This window comes from Panthera onca, chromosome B3 (genome assembly GCF_046562875.1).
Source record: "Panthera onca isolate mPanOnc1 chromosome B3, mPanOnc1 haplotype 2, whole genome shotgun sequence".
Classification (NCBI taxonomy): domain Eukaryota; kingdom Metazoa; phylum Chordata; class Mammalia; order Carnivora; family Felidae; genus Panthera; species Panthera onca.
The window spans coordinates 124,550,682-124,563,583 of record NC_138344.1 but is presented as its reverse complement, the minus strand read 5'-3'; the positions used below and the strand labels follow the sequence as shown (position 1 = coordinate 124,563,583).

General features: G+C 35.7%; 1 protein-coding gene across 4 annotated transcripts in view; it reads left to right on the top strand.

The window, feature by feature from the left end:
- The window catches only part of CEP128 (centrosomal protein 128), a 383,456-nt gene that overhangs the window by 32,961 nt on the left and 337,593 nt on the right, over positions 1-12,902 (top strand). For all 4 annotated transcript variants that reach the window (XM_060620442.3, XM_060620445.2, XM_060620441.2 and 1 more), the window contains exons 7-8: positions 2,665-2,756; positions 6,448-6,520. In XM_060620442.3, coding sequence (XP_060476425.2) covers positions 2,665-2,756; positions 6,448-6,520 — 165 coding nt within the window. The remainder of the gene's footprint in view (positions 1-2,664; positions 2,757-6,447; positions 6,521-12,902) is intronic.

The window sequence follows — 12,902 nt, the reverse complement described above, 5'->3', positions numbered from 1 at the left end:
AGCTAGAGGATGTTGCTGACTTTGAGGTTTTTGTTTTGGTGGTTTCAGGATTGCAGCCTCAGAGCTTGTCAGGATACTCACCTGTAGCTTTTGCTTGTTACAGATTAAGATAGAGATAATAGAACCAAGTGCATGAGATGTCCCCTTGTAGAAACTTTTCCTTTACTGTGTGGGTTTTGGTTTTTTTTTGGTAGGTGCAACTTACTAGCGTGTATTGTATGATTAAGCCTAGAGCAGAGAACAATATCCTAACGTTGTTCATTTACTTTTCCATTCTGTTTATTTAGTGCCATTGTTCTGGGACAGTGCTTGTGCTTGGGAATAGAGATAAGCAAAGACCTTGTGTTTTTGTGGAGTTTGTAATCTAAGGGGAGGGGCTAGATATTAAATAAGTACACAGATGCATCCATAATTGTGAGCTGAGATGCATACTAAACAGTAAGCATAGGGTCAGGGGAGTGTGTGGTAGAGGGACTTGCTCCAGGCAGGGAAGGCTTCTTGAAGAAAGGCTGAGGTGAAATCTGAAAGTTGAGTGAGTCATTTTGGGTAGAACAAATACCTTGATAGGAAGGAAGCTAACACCTAGGGCAACTTAAAGCCCATGTGGCTGAAGAAGTATGAAGGACCAAGACTATGCATAGTTTTTGTAAGGGGATAACAATTATTTTGAAAAGATCATAACACCTCTCATGTAGAAAATGAAATCAGTGTGGGCAATCCAGTTAAGAGGATATTGTTGTGTTGTGGGTGTGAGATGGTGGTTACTTGGATTAGGATAAATGGAGTTGGAGAGAAGGTAGGGTAGACTTAAAAGCTATTTGGTGGGTAAAATGAAAGGTCTTGAAGATCAGATGACCATTTGGGGAGGGGGAGAATGATTGTAAAGGAGGGGTCAAGGATGAGTCCTAGGATTCTGGTTTGCAAAACTGGAAAATCATTGCAAAACCTAAGTGAATGGTCTGCTCTTCATCCACTGTATTACCTCCACTCCTTTTTAATTGTTCTTCCTTATTTTAAGTCTCTTTTCTTAAGATGACCTTTAGCTACATGTGATAGTATACTTTCTTATTTATTAAAAAAATTAAGTTTGTTTATTTTGAGAGAGCAAGTGGGGTAGGGGCAGAGAGAGAGACAGGGGAGAGAGAGAATCCCAAGCACTGATGGTGCAGAGCCTGATGCAAGGCTCAAACTCACATACTGTGAGATCTTGACCTGAGTTGAAATCAAGAGTTGGATGCTTAACCAACTGAGCCACTCAGGCGCCCAGACAGTGTGTTTTCCGTAATGTTCTGCACATCATTTGTCATTTGTTTGCATGTCTATATCCCATGTTAAATTCTGAACCCCTTATTTCCTACCACAGTTGCTGGCACTGATTAGTTGCTCAATGTACATTTGTTGAAATGGATTGATTTGTTGTTTCTGCAAATCTCTATAACTTAAATGTTTTTTTTTTATTGTAAATTATAGTATACAGATACATATATGGTATACATATTTACAATTAAAAGTACAATAATGTAAATGAAAATCTATGTAACCACCATCCAGGCCAAGAATCCAAGCATTATTATACCCCTAAAGCCTCTTTTGCACTTCCCCTTTCCCCAGGGCTATCAACTATCCTGACTTTTTTTTTTTTTTTTTTTTTTTTTAAACGTTTTTTATTTATTTTTGGGACAGAGAGAGACAGAGCATGAAGGGGGGAGGGGCAGAGAGAGAGGGAGACACAGAATTGGAAACAGGCTCCAGGCTCCGAGCCATCAGCCCAGAGCCTGACGCGGGGCTCGAACTCACGGACCGCGAGATCGTGACCTGGCTGAAGTCGGACGCTTAACCGACTGCGCCACCCAGGCGCCCCAACTATCCTGACTTTTATAATAACCATTCTCTTGCTTAAAAAAAAGAAAAAAAATTATAATACATACATCTTGTTTAGTATTCCCTGTGTGTAAACTTTATACAAATAGAATAATACTGTATATCTTCTTCTGCTTTTTTTTCAATTGATGTTATGTTTTTGACATTATACCTTACTAATGTGTACTTAGGTTTGATCATTTCATTTTTATTGCTGTGTTATACTCCACTGGGAGAACATATCACAATTTATATATGTTCTGTTCTTAATGGACTTTGTGTTTGTTTTCAGCGTTTTCATTGTGAACAGTGCTGCTCCAAACATTCTTGTACGTGGTTCCTGGTGCATGTGGGCAAGAGTTTCTCTGCAGCATGGGTTGGCATACGATGGCATGTGGTCCAGTTGAATAGGGTTCTTTTGTAATACCGCCACCCATGCTCCTTTGTTTATGGCTACTTCTGTGCTAAAATGACAGTGTTGACTAATTTTGACAGTTTATATATCCTGAAAGCCTGAAATATTTACTATTGTACCCTTTACAGGAAAAGTTTACCGACCTCTTTTTTTGAGGGGGGAGGGGGTATCTAAAAGGACTGGAATTAGTGTACTATAGAGGATGTGATGGTTAATGTTATATATAACTTTTTAAAAGTTGCTTTTCTTTGGAAAAATGTTTCAGAATAGACATTTATTTTGTTTTATTAACATGAAATTTGGGCATTACAGCAAAAAAGTAAGCTCTTCCTCTTCATGGAAGAATTAAACAGAATCCTAAATGGATAACTATGTTTTGCTTTTACTAGTTTCATGCTTTTCATCAGTCCCTCCGAGACCTCAGCAGTGAACAAGTTCGGCTTGGAGACGATTTCAATCGGGAATTTGCCAGAAGAAGCCGGTAAAAGCAGAATATGGTTTTTGTTGGAGGCATAAGTTATTAGAAGAACATAATAAGTTCTGTAATTGATATGTTTGCATGAATTCAAAAACAGTGCTGTTTTTATACCAGTATTTTAAAATTTATTAATAGAACAGTTTAAAATCCTTTGAATTTAGAATGTATTGTGACTCAGTGTTAGACAAATTAAATTCATATTTTTAAAAACATGTTAACTTGCTGCACTGGAGTACTGCCATTATGGAGAGATACATTGTGAGACCTTAGCAAAGAGGTTGATTTGCAAATAGTTGGAGAGAGACAGAGAGAGAAACAGAGATGGAGACCAGATCACCAACAGTGAAGCTTAAAAAAAAAAAAAAAAAAAGCATAGTTTGGCATTTGTCAACATGAGCCATTGTAGAATCCAGTATTTTAGCTTTCAGTTGAAATCTTCAAAAGTGAGTAGTTTATATTTGCCAGCTCTGCAGTTTTGTCAATTTTATGTAGTGCCCAGCAAGTATCACTTTATTTAAAATTTCCTCACTGTCTTTTCATTTTCATCATTAGCAGTGACAGTTGGCTTTCATTTGGAGGCCATATTTTTACAGGAAACCAAAGTCTTTATCCTTCTCTAGAGTCAGTCTCTAGAGTGACTCTCCAGAGTTCTTCTCTAGAGCAGCGATGGGGGAACAACAAAGCTGAACTGAAATTTGTTTACCAAGTTCACTTGCTAACTCCCATTCCATCTAACAAAATCATTCCATACGCCAGTTTTTTGTTGCTGTCTCAAAAAGGGTCAAAGCTATAAATGTTAAATATGTGATTATCAACTGTACTCTGTATAACTTACCTGCTTTTAAATGAGGAACATAGGAAATTTAGTAATAAGAATTAAAGACCTTACTATTACTACTATTAGTAGTTAATATTATGGAACACTTACTTCTTGCCAGATTTAGATTTAATTCTTATAACAACCCTAATGAGGTAATCATCATTGTTTTTTCCATTTTTTGGATGTGGAAAAGGGTAGAGAGATGAAGTAATTCAGCTTGTTGGAGTTCAAATGGGGTATGTGGTAGAGTCAGGATTCAGGTATAGGCATTACGGCCCCAGAGTGTCTGCTCTTTACCACTTACAGCACCCTGTGGTTCAAGATCATTTTCATATATAGCGGGTATGAATAAAGAAATTAAGTTCCTGAATTTTGAGCTGTATTATGGAGTTGTATTGTCATTCTTTTAAACCAGTATTTGTTAGTTAACTTAAAACTAGGTATTTATTTTTGACAAGTTGATAAAATAAGCAAAATGGTGTCAACATTCTAGTATAGTCTGTTCTTGGATTGCTTTATTGTGTAGCTTTTACACATTTGAAGAAAGGGTACAAATTAAGCACTAGGAACATGAATTTCAGGAATTTGTCCTGTTGGAAGACCCAGGAGAAATTGCAGGTTTGATTTCGTTAATTGGTTTCAGTGGTCATTTGGATGTGCAGTGGTAGACTGGGGATCTTCTGATCCATGAGCTGGTACCATCTGGTAATAGTTTGTGTGATCCAGAGGCATGTGTGAGGCAGAGAAACTTTATTTAAGCCAAACTAGAAGTCAAGTTTCTTGTGAAATTGGTGACTTAACTTTCTTGTGAATAGATGAGGAAGATATCCGGATCCAATTCTGCTTTACTTGTACCACAAATTCTTAATTTACGTTTATAAAAATACTGGGTAAGAGGTTGCTAGGTTAAATGTAGGTTTCTCTGTGATTCAGAAAGATTGATATTTAATGACTAATTTTTCATTGTTTTTGGTATTTATTGCAAAAGGTATATAAATAATGAATGTACTGGAAAGCAAGCTTTTAGAAAGCATTAATAAATTTAACTCAGAACTCACTTTGGATGCCATGTGGAAAATTGATTTGAGAAGGGCAAGTTAGGAAACTATTGCATTAGCATGTGAGAGATGATTGCTTGACCATGATTCTGGCAAGGAGGAGATGGACACAGATATGTTTAAGACAGGTTTTTGGAGACTGAAGAAACAGGATATGGCAGTAGATTGGATATGGGGGGTAAAGAGAATAAACCAAGGATGACTCCCAGATGTCTGATTTGAGTACCAGAAGACTGGTAGGGATATGCCAGGTCTAGAGGTTAAGAGTTTGGCCTTGGATATGTTAGGTGTGAGATATTTGTGAGACATCCAGATGTAATATATGCAGCTAGATGTTTACTCTGGAGCTTAAAGGAAAAGTCTGTTAGAGATACAAATTTAAGAGTGGTGAGCATACAGGAGTGGTATTTGAAAATGGGTAATATCTAGCAGCTTTATGGAGAGTATCAAGGACAGGGCTTAGTGCCAAAAAGTTCCAGTATTAGAAGTCTCATATACACAAAAGAGGTAGCTTGAGAAGGAACAGCTAGTGAGATGTGGGAAGTCCAGTGGTACAAAGAACCACAAAGCCAAGAAAGAGGTGCAAGTAAATTTTCAGAGATTTAAAGACTTAGAATATTTACCTTTAGGGTAACTTCTTTCTGAGTAAATTACCTAAGAACACATAAGTAAAGTAAAATGGTAACCAAGAAAAAGTAAGATACAGGTGATGAGAAATAATAAAACTAATCCAGAGATTTGGTGAAAGCAGTCCCCAGAATGGTAACCATGTAGCAAATCCAGGAAATATTCACTCTAAATTAGAGTAGGAAGTAGGTGTCCTTTGAGAAGAATGTAATCCACAAGAATGGAGTTGATTCTTAATAGGTGATTCTGTAAGAAGTCAGAGAAAAATATTAATAATGTGATACATAAGGGCCATATAAGGCCAAAAGATAATAAGAAACTCTAGACAAAACCAAAAGCACAAGACTGTTAACAATGTAGGTATGAAGCTGATGAAAATGGAAACATGATAGGACATAACCAAAAGCATCAATTCTTTATGATGGAATAGTTCATAAGAGGTATAAATATATTATGTAAGTTACATAGGTAACCAGTAGAAAAACTAAAAATAGTAGTGAATGTATCTGAAATTGGAGAGGGGTATCAGTGAACTAAATATTTCAAAACAGAGAGTTAATTGAAAGTGTCTAGAGATGAAAATGGCGGAGTTACCCAGCAAAAGAATGAAGCGTGGAAGTGGTTGAGCATGGGTGCCAGTGGCGAGTGGAACCAGAGTTAAGGAGGTGTGAGAGAGGACAGGCTTTGGTTTTATTTGTAATTCTTTCAGTGCTGTTTCATTATTTATCATGTATGTTATTAATCTGTTAGGAAAAAAGGTAATAGGGAGGTAAGTTGATGAGGACGGACTTTGTACAGCACACACTGATGTAATTTGGTTACGGATTGCTAGAGAGGATTTGAGATCACATTTAGTCCTCCCCCCATTTCCTTTCTTCTTAATTTAAAATGAGGCATATCGCAACCTGTTTATTGAAGGTAATGGTCCAGTGTAGCGCTTGTTCTCAAAGTGTAATTCCCAAATCAGCACCATCAGCATCAACTTGGAATTTGTAGAAATGCACATTCTTGGATCCCATTGCAGATCTACTGATTCAGCAGTCTGTCTTAATAAGCCCTCCAGGTATTTCATATGTTTGCTAAGATTTAGGAACCACTGCAGTAGAATATTATGTTAATAACATGTTGTATGTTTCACTGTGTATATTTTTTCAAACAGCCAACTTAAAATATTTTTTTTTTTGCCTAGGTCGGATGCTGAAACAAAAAGGGCTTTGGAAGAATTAGCTGAAAAACTTAACGAAGCCCAAAAGCAAGAAATGGTGAGAACTGTTTGTTTATAAAACAAATTTCATACACAGATGTTAGAGTGGTGGGCCTGGTTGTAATCGCGCTGAAGTTTAGTAGATCTTAACTTTTTGGATGATACACGCCATTTTATCTAAATTATGTTCTTGTACTTCTTATAAAATGTTCATGAATTTGGGGTGTTTAAGATTAAAATATTTACAATGGTAATATATTAGAGATTGAATTATTATTTGTCTAATTTTTAGAGTTTCCTTATGAATATTCAAAAGATATTTTAAATTTCACTGACCCAGTGATTATATGGCTTTTCTTAAATGATGTTTTAGAAATACGGAATTTTTTGATAGGGACTCTGTAGCACCCCTCATTAAGTATTTTCATTTCACTTAGGTGTGTAATCGGTTGCTGCAAAGACTCTTAATTCTCGAGTTTTATTTTCTCAAACTCAGATTGTTGAGAGTCGTCATTCAGGGGTTTCTTTTAATCAACCCACTGTTGTTGGTGGAATTGAAGTGAAAAATGAAGTACATACAGTGTCTGTTTCTTTGCATCATCAGTTGTTTGTTTTAGGAGGAAAAAAAATCAATAGAAATTGTCCTTAAACTTGGAAACTTATCAACTTAAGGAGCAATGTGTATTTATTCATATCCCATAGCACCTTTTGTTTTTTCAAGACCAGGAATGGTAGCAGAATTTTTTTCCTTAACATGTTTTATTCAAACGGAAAGTATATTAGCAGATATTTTTTTTCTGCAGTTTTTATTATGTTTATAGATCCTTACACAGATATGTTGAGTTTATTTTAGAATTTGAATTTATTGCCTGCATATGCTAAGAGACGGATATACTCTGTTTTCAAAGGGATCAACTTAGTTACTCTTTTTGCAGTGAAATTTGCCCATTTCAAAAATTTGAGTAAACATCTGGCCATATGAAAAGTACATTCTTCTTGTGCTCTTGGTGCTGATTTCTTTGCGAAGCACCCCAGAGAGGTGAAGATATTATGTGTATCTTCTGTTGAAATAGACAAGATCTTCACAGTTAGTGTGTGATGATATGGCATTTGATGTGTGATCGGAATATGGGATATTTCTTTTTTTACATAAAGTCTTAGATTTTTCCAGGCATTACCAAGATTTAAATTGTGCCAGTCTAAAATACCTCAACTATCACACTTCAAAAAAAAAAAAAAAAAAAAAGTATTTTCTCATATTAACAGATTGGTGCCTTTCTTAGTTAATTGCAGTGGTTTACACAGCAAGAAATCTATGCCATTGTCTGATTTTCATACTGTCTAAACAGGAGTGGAATGCACACACTTTTAAGAATGTAGCTTCAAGATCCTCTGTAGCTTAATAAGTGATCTTCTGGCTCTTCTCCTATATTCTAGAATGGAACCCATCACCTGACAGTGGAACCTGCTGAAGCTTCATCTTTTTTTTTTTTTTTTTTTTTAATTTTTAATTTTCTAAATTTGGAGGTATAATTTACTTACAGAAAAGTACATATATTATTGTAAAACTCAATGAATTATTACAAGGTGAACAGGCCCATTTTAACCACCACCCAGATCTAGAAATAGAACATTACCACTGTGCAAGAAGCCTCCTCATTCTCCATCCCAGTCACTAATTTCTCCTTCTTTTTCAAAGATGACCACTCTTGTGACTTTTTAATACCATTGGTAAATTTTGCCTGTTTTAAATATTTTACATAAATGGAATTATACAGGGTGTGTTTTTTATGTCTGTTTTTTGCTAATCTTGCTAATCATATACTTGTAGTTTGTTCATTTTTATTGCTCTTTGGCATTCCATTGTATGGATTTACCGCAACGTATTTTAACATTTTATGATGGATATTTGAATTAATTCAAATTTTGGGCTATTACAAAGAAGGCTGCCATGAGTAATCTTATTTATTATTTTAGTGCACATGTATGTGCAGTTCTGTTAGTATGTAATGTGGAGTGCAATTTCTAGGTGCCTTCAAATTTAGTAGATACTGATAAACAGGTTTCCAAAGTGGTTATGTTAATTTACATTCCCACTAGCAATGTAGGAAAATTCATGTTGCTTTTTATCCTTTCCAATATTTGGTATTATTAGTCTTTAAATAATAGCCATTATGATAGGTGTGCATAGTGTCTCATCATGGTTTTAATTTGCATTTTTATGATTACTAGATGATGAGCATTTTTTACATTTTGTTTTTTCCAGAGTTTCCAATTTCTTACTGAATTGCCTAGTAATAATCTACTCCATTCTTGTGGTCATTGGCAATTTCTTTTTTGAAATACTGGTTCACTTCTTTTGTCCCCCTTTTTTTATTGGCTTCCTTGTATTTTTGTTATTGACCTGTGGGAGGTCTTTATATATTTTGTATATGAGCACAATGTCAGTTATATGTATTTCAGTGTTATCTCCAATAGTCTTCAGCCTCTCATTCTCTTAACTCTCCCTTCATGGGGTCTTCTGTTAAAATAATCTAGTTCAGTTTTCTATCTTTTCTTTTGTGGTTAGTTTTTTTTTTTTTTTTTTTTTTTTTTTTTAAATCTGTTTAAGAAATTGTTCCCTATCTTCAGAACATGAAAATATTTTCTTATGTTCTAGAAGCTTATTGTTTCAACTTTTACATAAAGACTTAGTATGTACTTGGAATTGGTAAGTTGTTCAAGGTGTGAAGTAGGGATCATACATTTTATATGAATATCTATTGATGCAGTTTCATTTATTTTTTATTTATTTATTATTATTTTTTTTAATTTTTGTTAAATTTATTTATTTTTGAGACAGAGAGAGACAGAGCATGAACGGGGGAGGGTCAGAGAGAGAGGGAGACACAGAATCTGAAACAGGCTCCAGGCTCTGAGCTGTCAGCACAGAGCCCGACGTGGGGCTTGAACTCGCGACCGCAAGATCATGACCTGAGCCGAAGTCGGATGCTTAACTGACTGAGCCACCCAGGCGCCCCCAGTTTCATTTATTGAAAGAATCAGCCCTTTGTTACTACTTTACAGTCCTGTCTTGGTCATACACCAAATGTTCACATTTGCAGGCTTCTGTTTCTGGACTTGTATTTGATCCTGTGGTTCATTTGTCTATTCCAGTGCCCATATCACATGGTCTTGATTACTGTTGCTTAATGATAAGTTGTGCTATAGTAGAGTTAGTCTTTTTTGTTTGTTTTTATTAAATATAATTTATTGTCAAGTTAGCTAACATACAGTGTATGTGGTGTGCTCTTGGCTTTGGGAGTATATTCCCAGGATTCATCGCTTACATACAATACCCACTGCCTATCCCAACAAGTGCCCTCCTCAATGCCCATCACCCATTTCCCCCTCTTCCCTGCCCCTCCCATAAACTCTCAGTTTGTTCTCTGTATTTAAGAGTCTCTTATGGTTTGCCTCCCTCTCTCTTTGAAACTATTTTTTTCCCTTCCCTTCCCCTATGGTCTTCTAAGTTTCTCAAGTTCCATATGTGAGTGAAAACATATGATATCTGTCCTTGTCTGATTTATTTCACTTAGCATAATACCCTCCAGTTCTATTCATGTTGCAAATGTCAAGATTTCATTCTTTCTCATTGTCAAGTAGTAAGTAAACCATTGTACGTATAAACCGTATCTTCTTTATCTGTAAGTTGATGGACATTTGGACTCTTTCCATTATTTGGCTATTGTGGAAACCATTGCTGTAAACATAGGGGTTCATGTACCCCTATGAATCAGCACTTGTGCACCCTTTGAATAAATTCCTAGTAGTGCCATTGCTGGGTTGTAGGATAATTCTGTTTTTAATTGAGGAACCTCTACACTGTTTTCTAGTGTGGCTGCACCAGTTTGCATTCCCTCCAACAGTGCAATTGGATTCCCATTTTTCCACATCCTTGCCAACATCCGTTGTATCCTGAGTTGTTAATTTTAGCCACTCTGATCAGTATTATGTGTTATCCCAATGTAGTTTTGATTTGTATTTCCTGATGATGAACAATGTTGAGCATCTTTTCATGTGTCAGCCATTTGGATGTCTTCTTTGGAAAAGTGTCTATTCATATCTTCTGCCCATTTCTTCACTGGATTGTTTTTCGGGTGTTGAGTTTGTAAGTTTTTTATAGATTTTGGATACTAACCCTTTATCCGATATGTCATTTGCAAATATCTTCTCCCATTCTGTCGGTTGTCTCTTAGTTTTGTTGATTGTTTCCTTTGCATTGCAGAAGCTTTTTATCTTGATGAGGTTCCAGTAGTTCATTTTTGCTTTTATTTCCCTTGCCTTCGGAGATGTGTTGAGTAAGAAGTTGTTGCGGCTGAGGTCAAAAAGGTTGTTGCCTGTTTTCTCCTGTAGGGTTTTGATGGTTTCCTGTCTCATGTTTAGGTCTTTCATACATTTTGAGTTTATTTTAATGTATGGTGTAAGAAAGTGATCCACGTTCATTCTTCTGCATGTTGCTGTCCAGTTCTCTCAGTACTGTTTGCTAAAGAGACTGTCTTTTTTTCCATTAGATACTCTTTCCTGTTTTTTCAAAGATCAGTTGGCCACACATTTGTGGGTCCAATTCTGAGTTCTATTCCATTGGTCTATGTGTCTGTTTTTGTGCCAGTACCATACTGTCTTGATGATTACAGCTTCGTAGTAGAGGCTAAAGTCTGGGATTGTGATGCCTCCCATTTTGGTTTTCTTTTTCAACATTACTTTGGCTATTCGGAGTCTTTTGTGGTTCCATACAAATTTTAGGATTGTTTGTTCTGCTCTGAGAGGAATGCTGGTGCAATTTTGATTGGGATTGCATTGAGTGTGTAGATTGCTTTGGGTAGTATTGACATTTTAACAATATTTATTCTTCCAATCCATGAGCATGGAATGTTTTTCCATTTCTTTGTGTCTTCAAATTCTTTCATAAATTTTCTATAGTTTTCAGCATACAGATCTTTTACATCTTTGGTTAGGTTTATTCCTAGGTATTTTATGGTTTTGGGTGCAATTGTAGATGGGATTGATTCCCTGATACCTCTTTTTGTTGCTTCATTATTGGTGTATAGAAATGCAATTGATTTCTGTACATTGATTTTGTATCCTACAACTTTGCCAAATTCATGGATCAGTTCTAGCAGCTTTTTGATGGAATCTTTCAGGTTTTCCATGTAGAGTATCATGTCATCTATGAAGAGTGAAAGTTTGACTTCTTCTTTGCCAGTTTGGATGCCTTTTATTTCATTTTGTTGTCTGATAGCTGAGGCTAGGACTTCCAACACTATGTTAAACAACAGTGGGGAGAGTAGACATCCCTGTCATGTTCCTGATCTTGGGAAAAGCTCTCAGTTTTTCCCCATTGAGGATGATATTAGCTGTCGGCTTTTCACATATGGCTTTTATGATGTTAAGGTATGTTCCTTCTATCCCGACTTTCTTGAGTTTTTATTAAGAAAGGATGCTGTATTTTGTCAAATGCTTTTTCTGCATCTATTGACAGGATCTATGACAGGATCATATGGTTCTTATCCTTTCTTTTGTTAATATGATGTATCACATTGATTGATTTGTGAATATGGAACCAGCCCTGCAATCCAGGAATGAATCCCACTCAACCATGGTGAATAATTCTTCTACTGTTGAATTCGATTTGCTACTATCGTGTTGAGGATTTTTGCATCCATGTTCATCAGGGATATTGGCCTATAATTCTCCTTTTTAGTGGAGTCTCTGTCTAGTTTGGGAATCAAGGTAATGCTGGCTTCATAGAATGAGTCTGGAAGCTTTCCTTCCATTTATTTATTTATTTGTGGATTTTTGGAACAGCTTGAGAAGGATAAGTCTTAACTCTGTTTTAAATGTCCGGTAGAATTCCCTGGGAAGCCATCTGGCCCAGAACTCTTATTTGTTGGGAGATTTTTGATAACTGATTCAATTTCTTTGCTGGTGATGTGTCTGTTCAAATTTTTTATTTCTTCTCATTTGAGTTTTGGTAGTGTATGGGTGTCTAGGAATTTGTCTATTTTGTCCAAGTTGTCCAGTTTGTTGGCATATAATTTTTTGTAGTATTCTCTAATAATTGTTTGTATTTCTGTGGTGTTGGTTGTGATCTCTTCTTTTTCATTTGTGATTTTATCTATTGGCGTTCTCTCTTTTCTTTTTGAGACGTCTGGCTAGGGGTTTATCAATTTTGTTAATTCTTTCAAAAAACCAGCTCGTAGATTTATTGATCTGTTCTGTTTTTTTGTTTTTTTTGAATTCTATATTGTTTATTTCTGCTCTAATCTTTATTGTTTTTCTTCTTCTGGCTTTTTTTTTTTTTGTCTGTTTTTTTTTTTTGTTTTTTGTTTTTTGTTTTTTTTTTTGCTGTTCTTTTTCTAGTTCCTTTAGGTGAATGATTAGGTTTTGTATTTGGGATT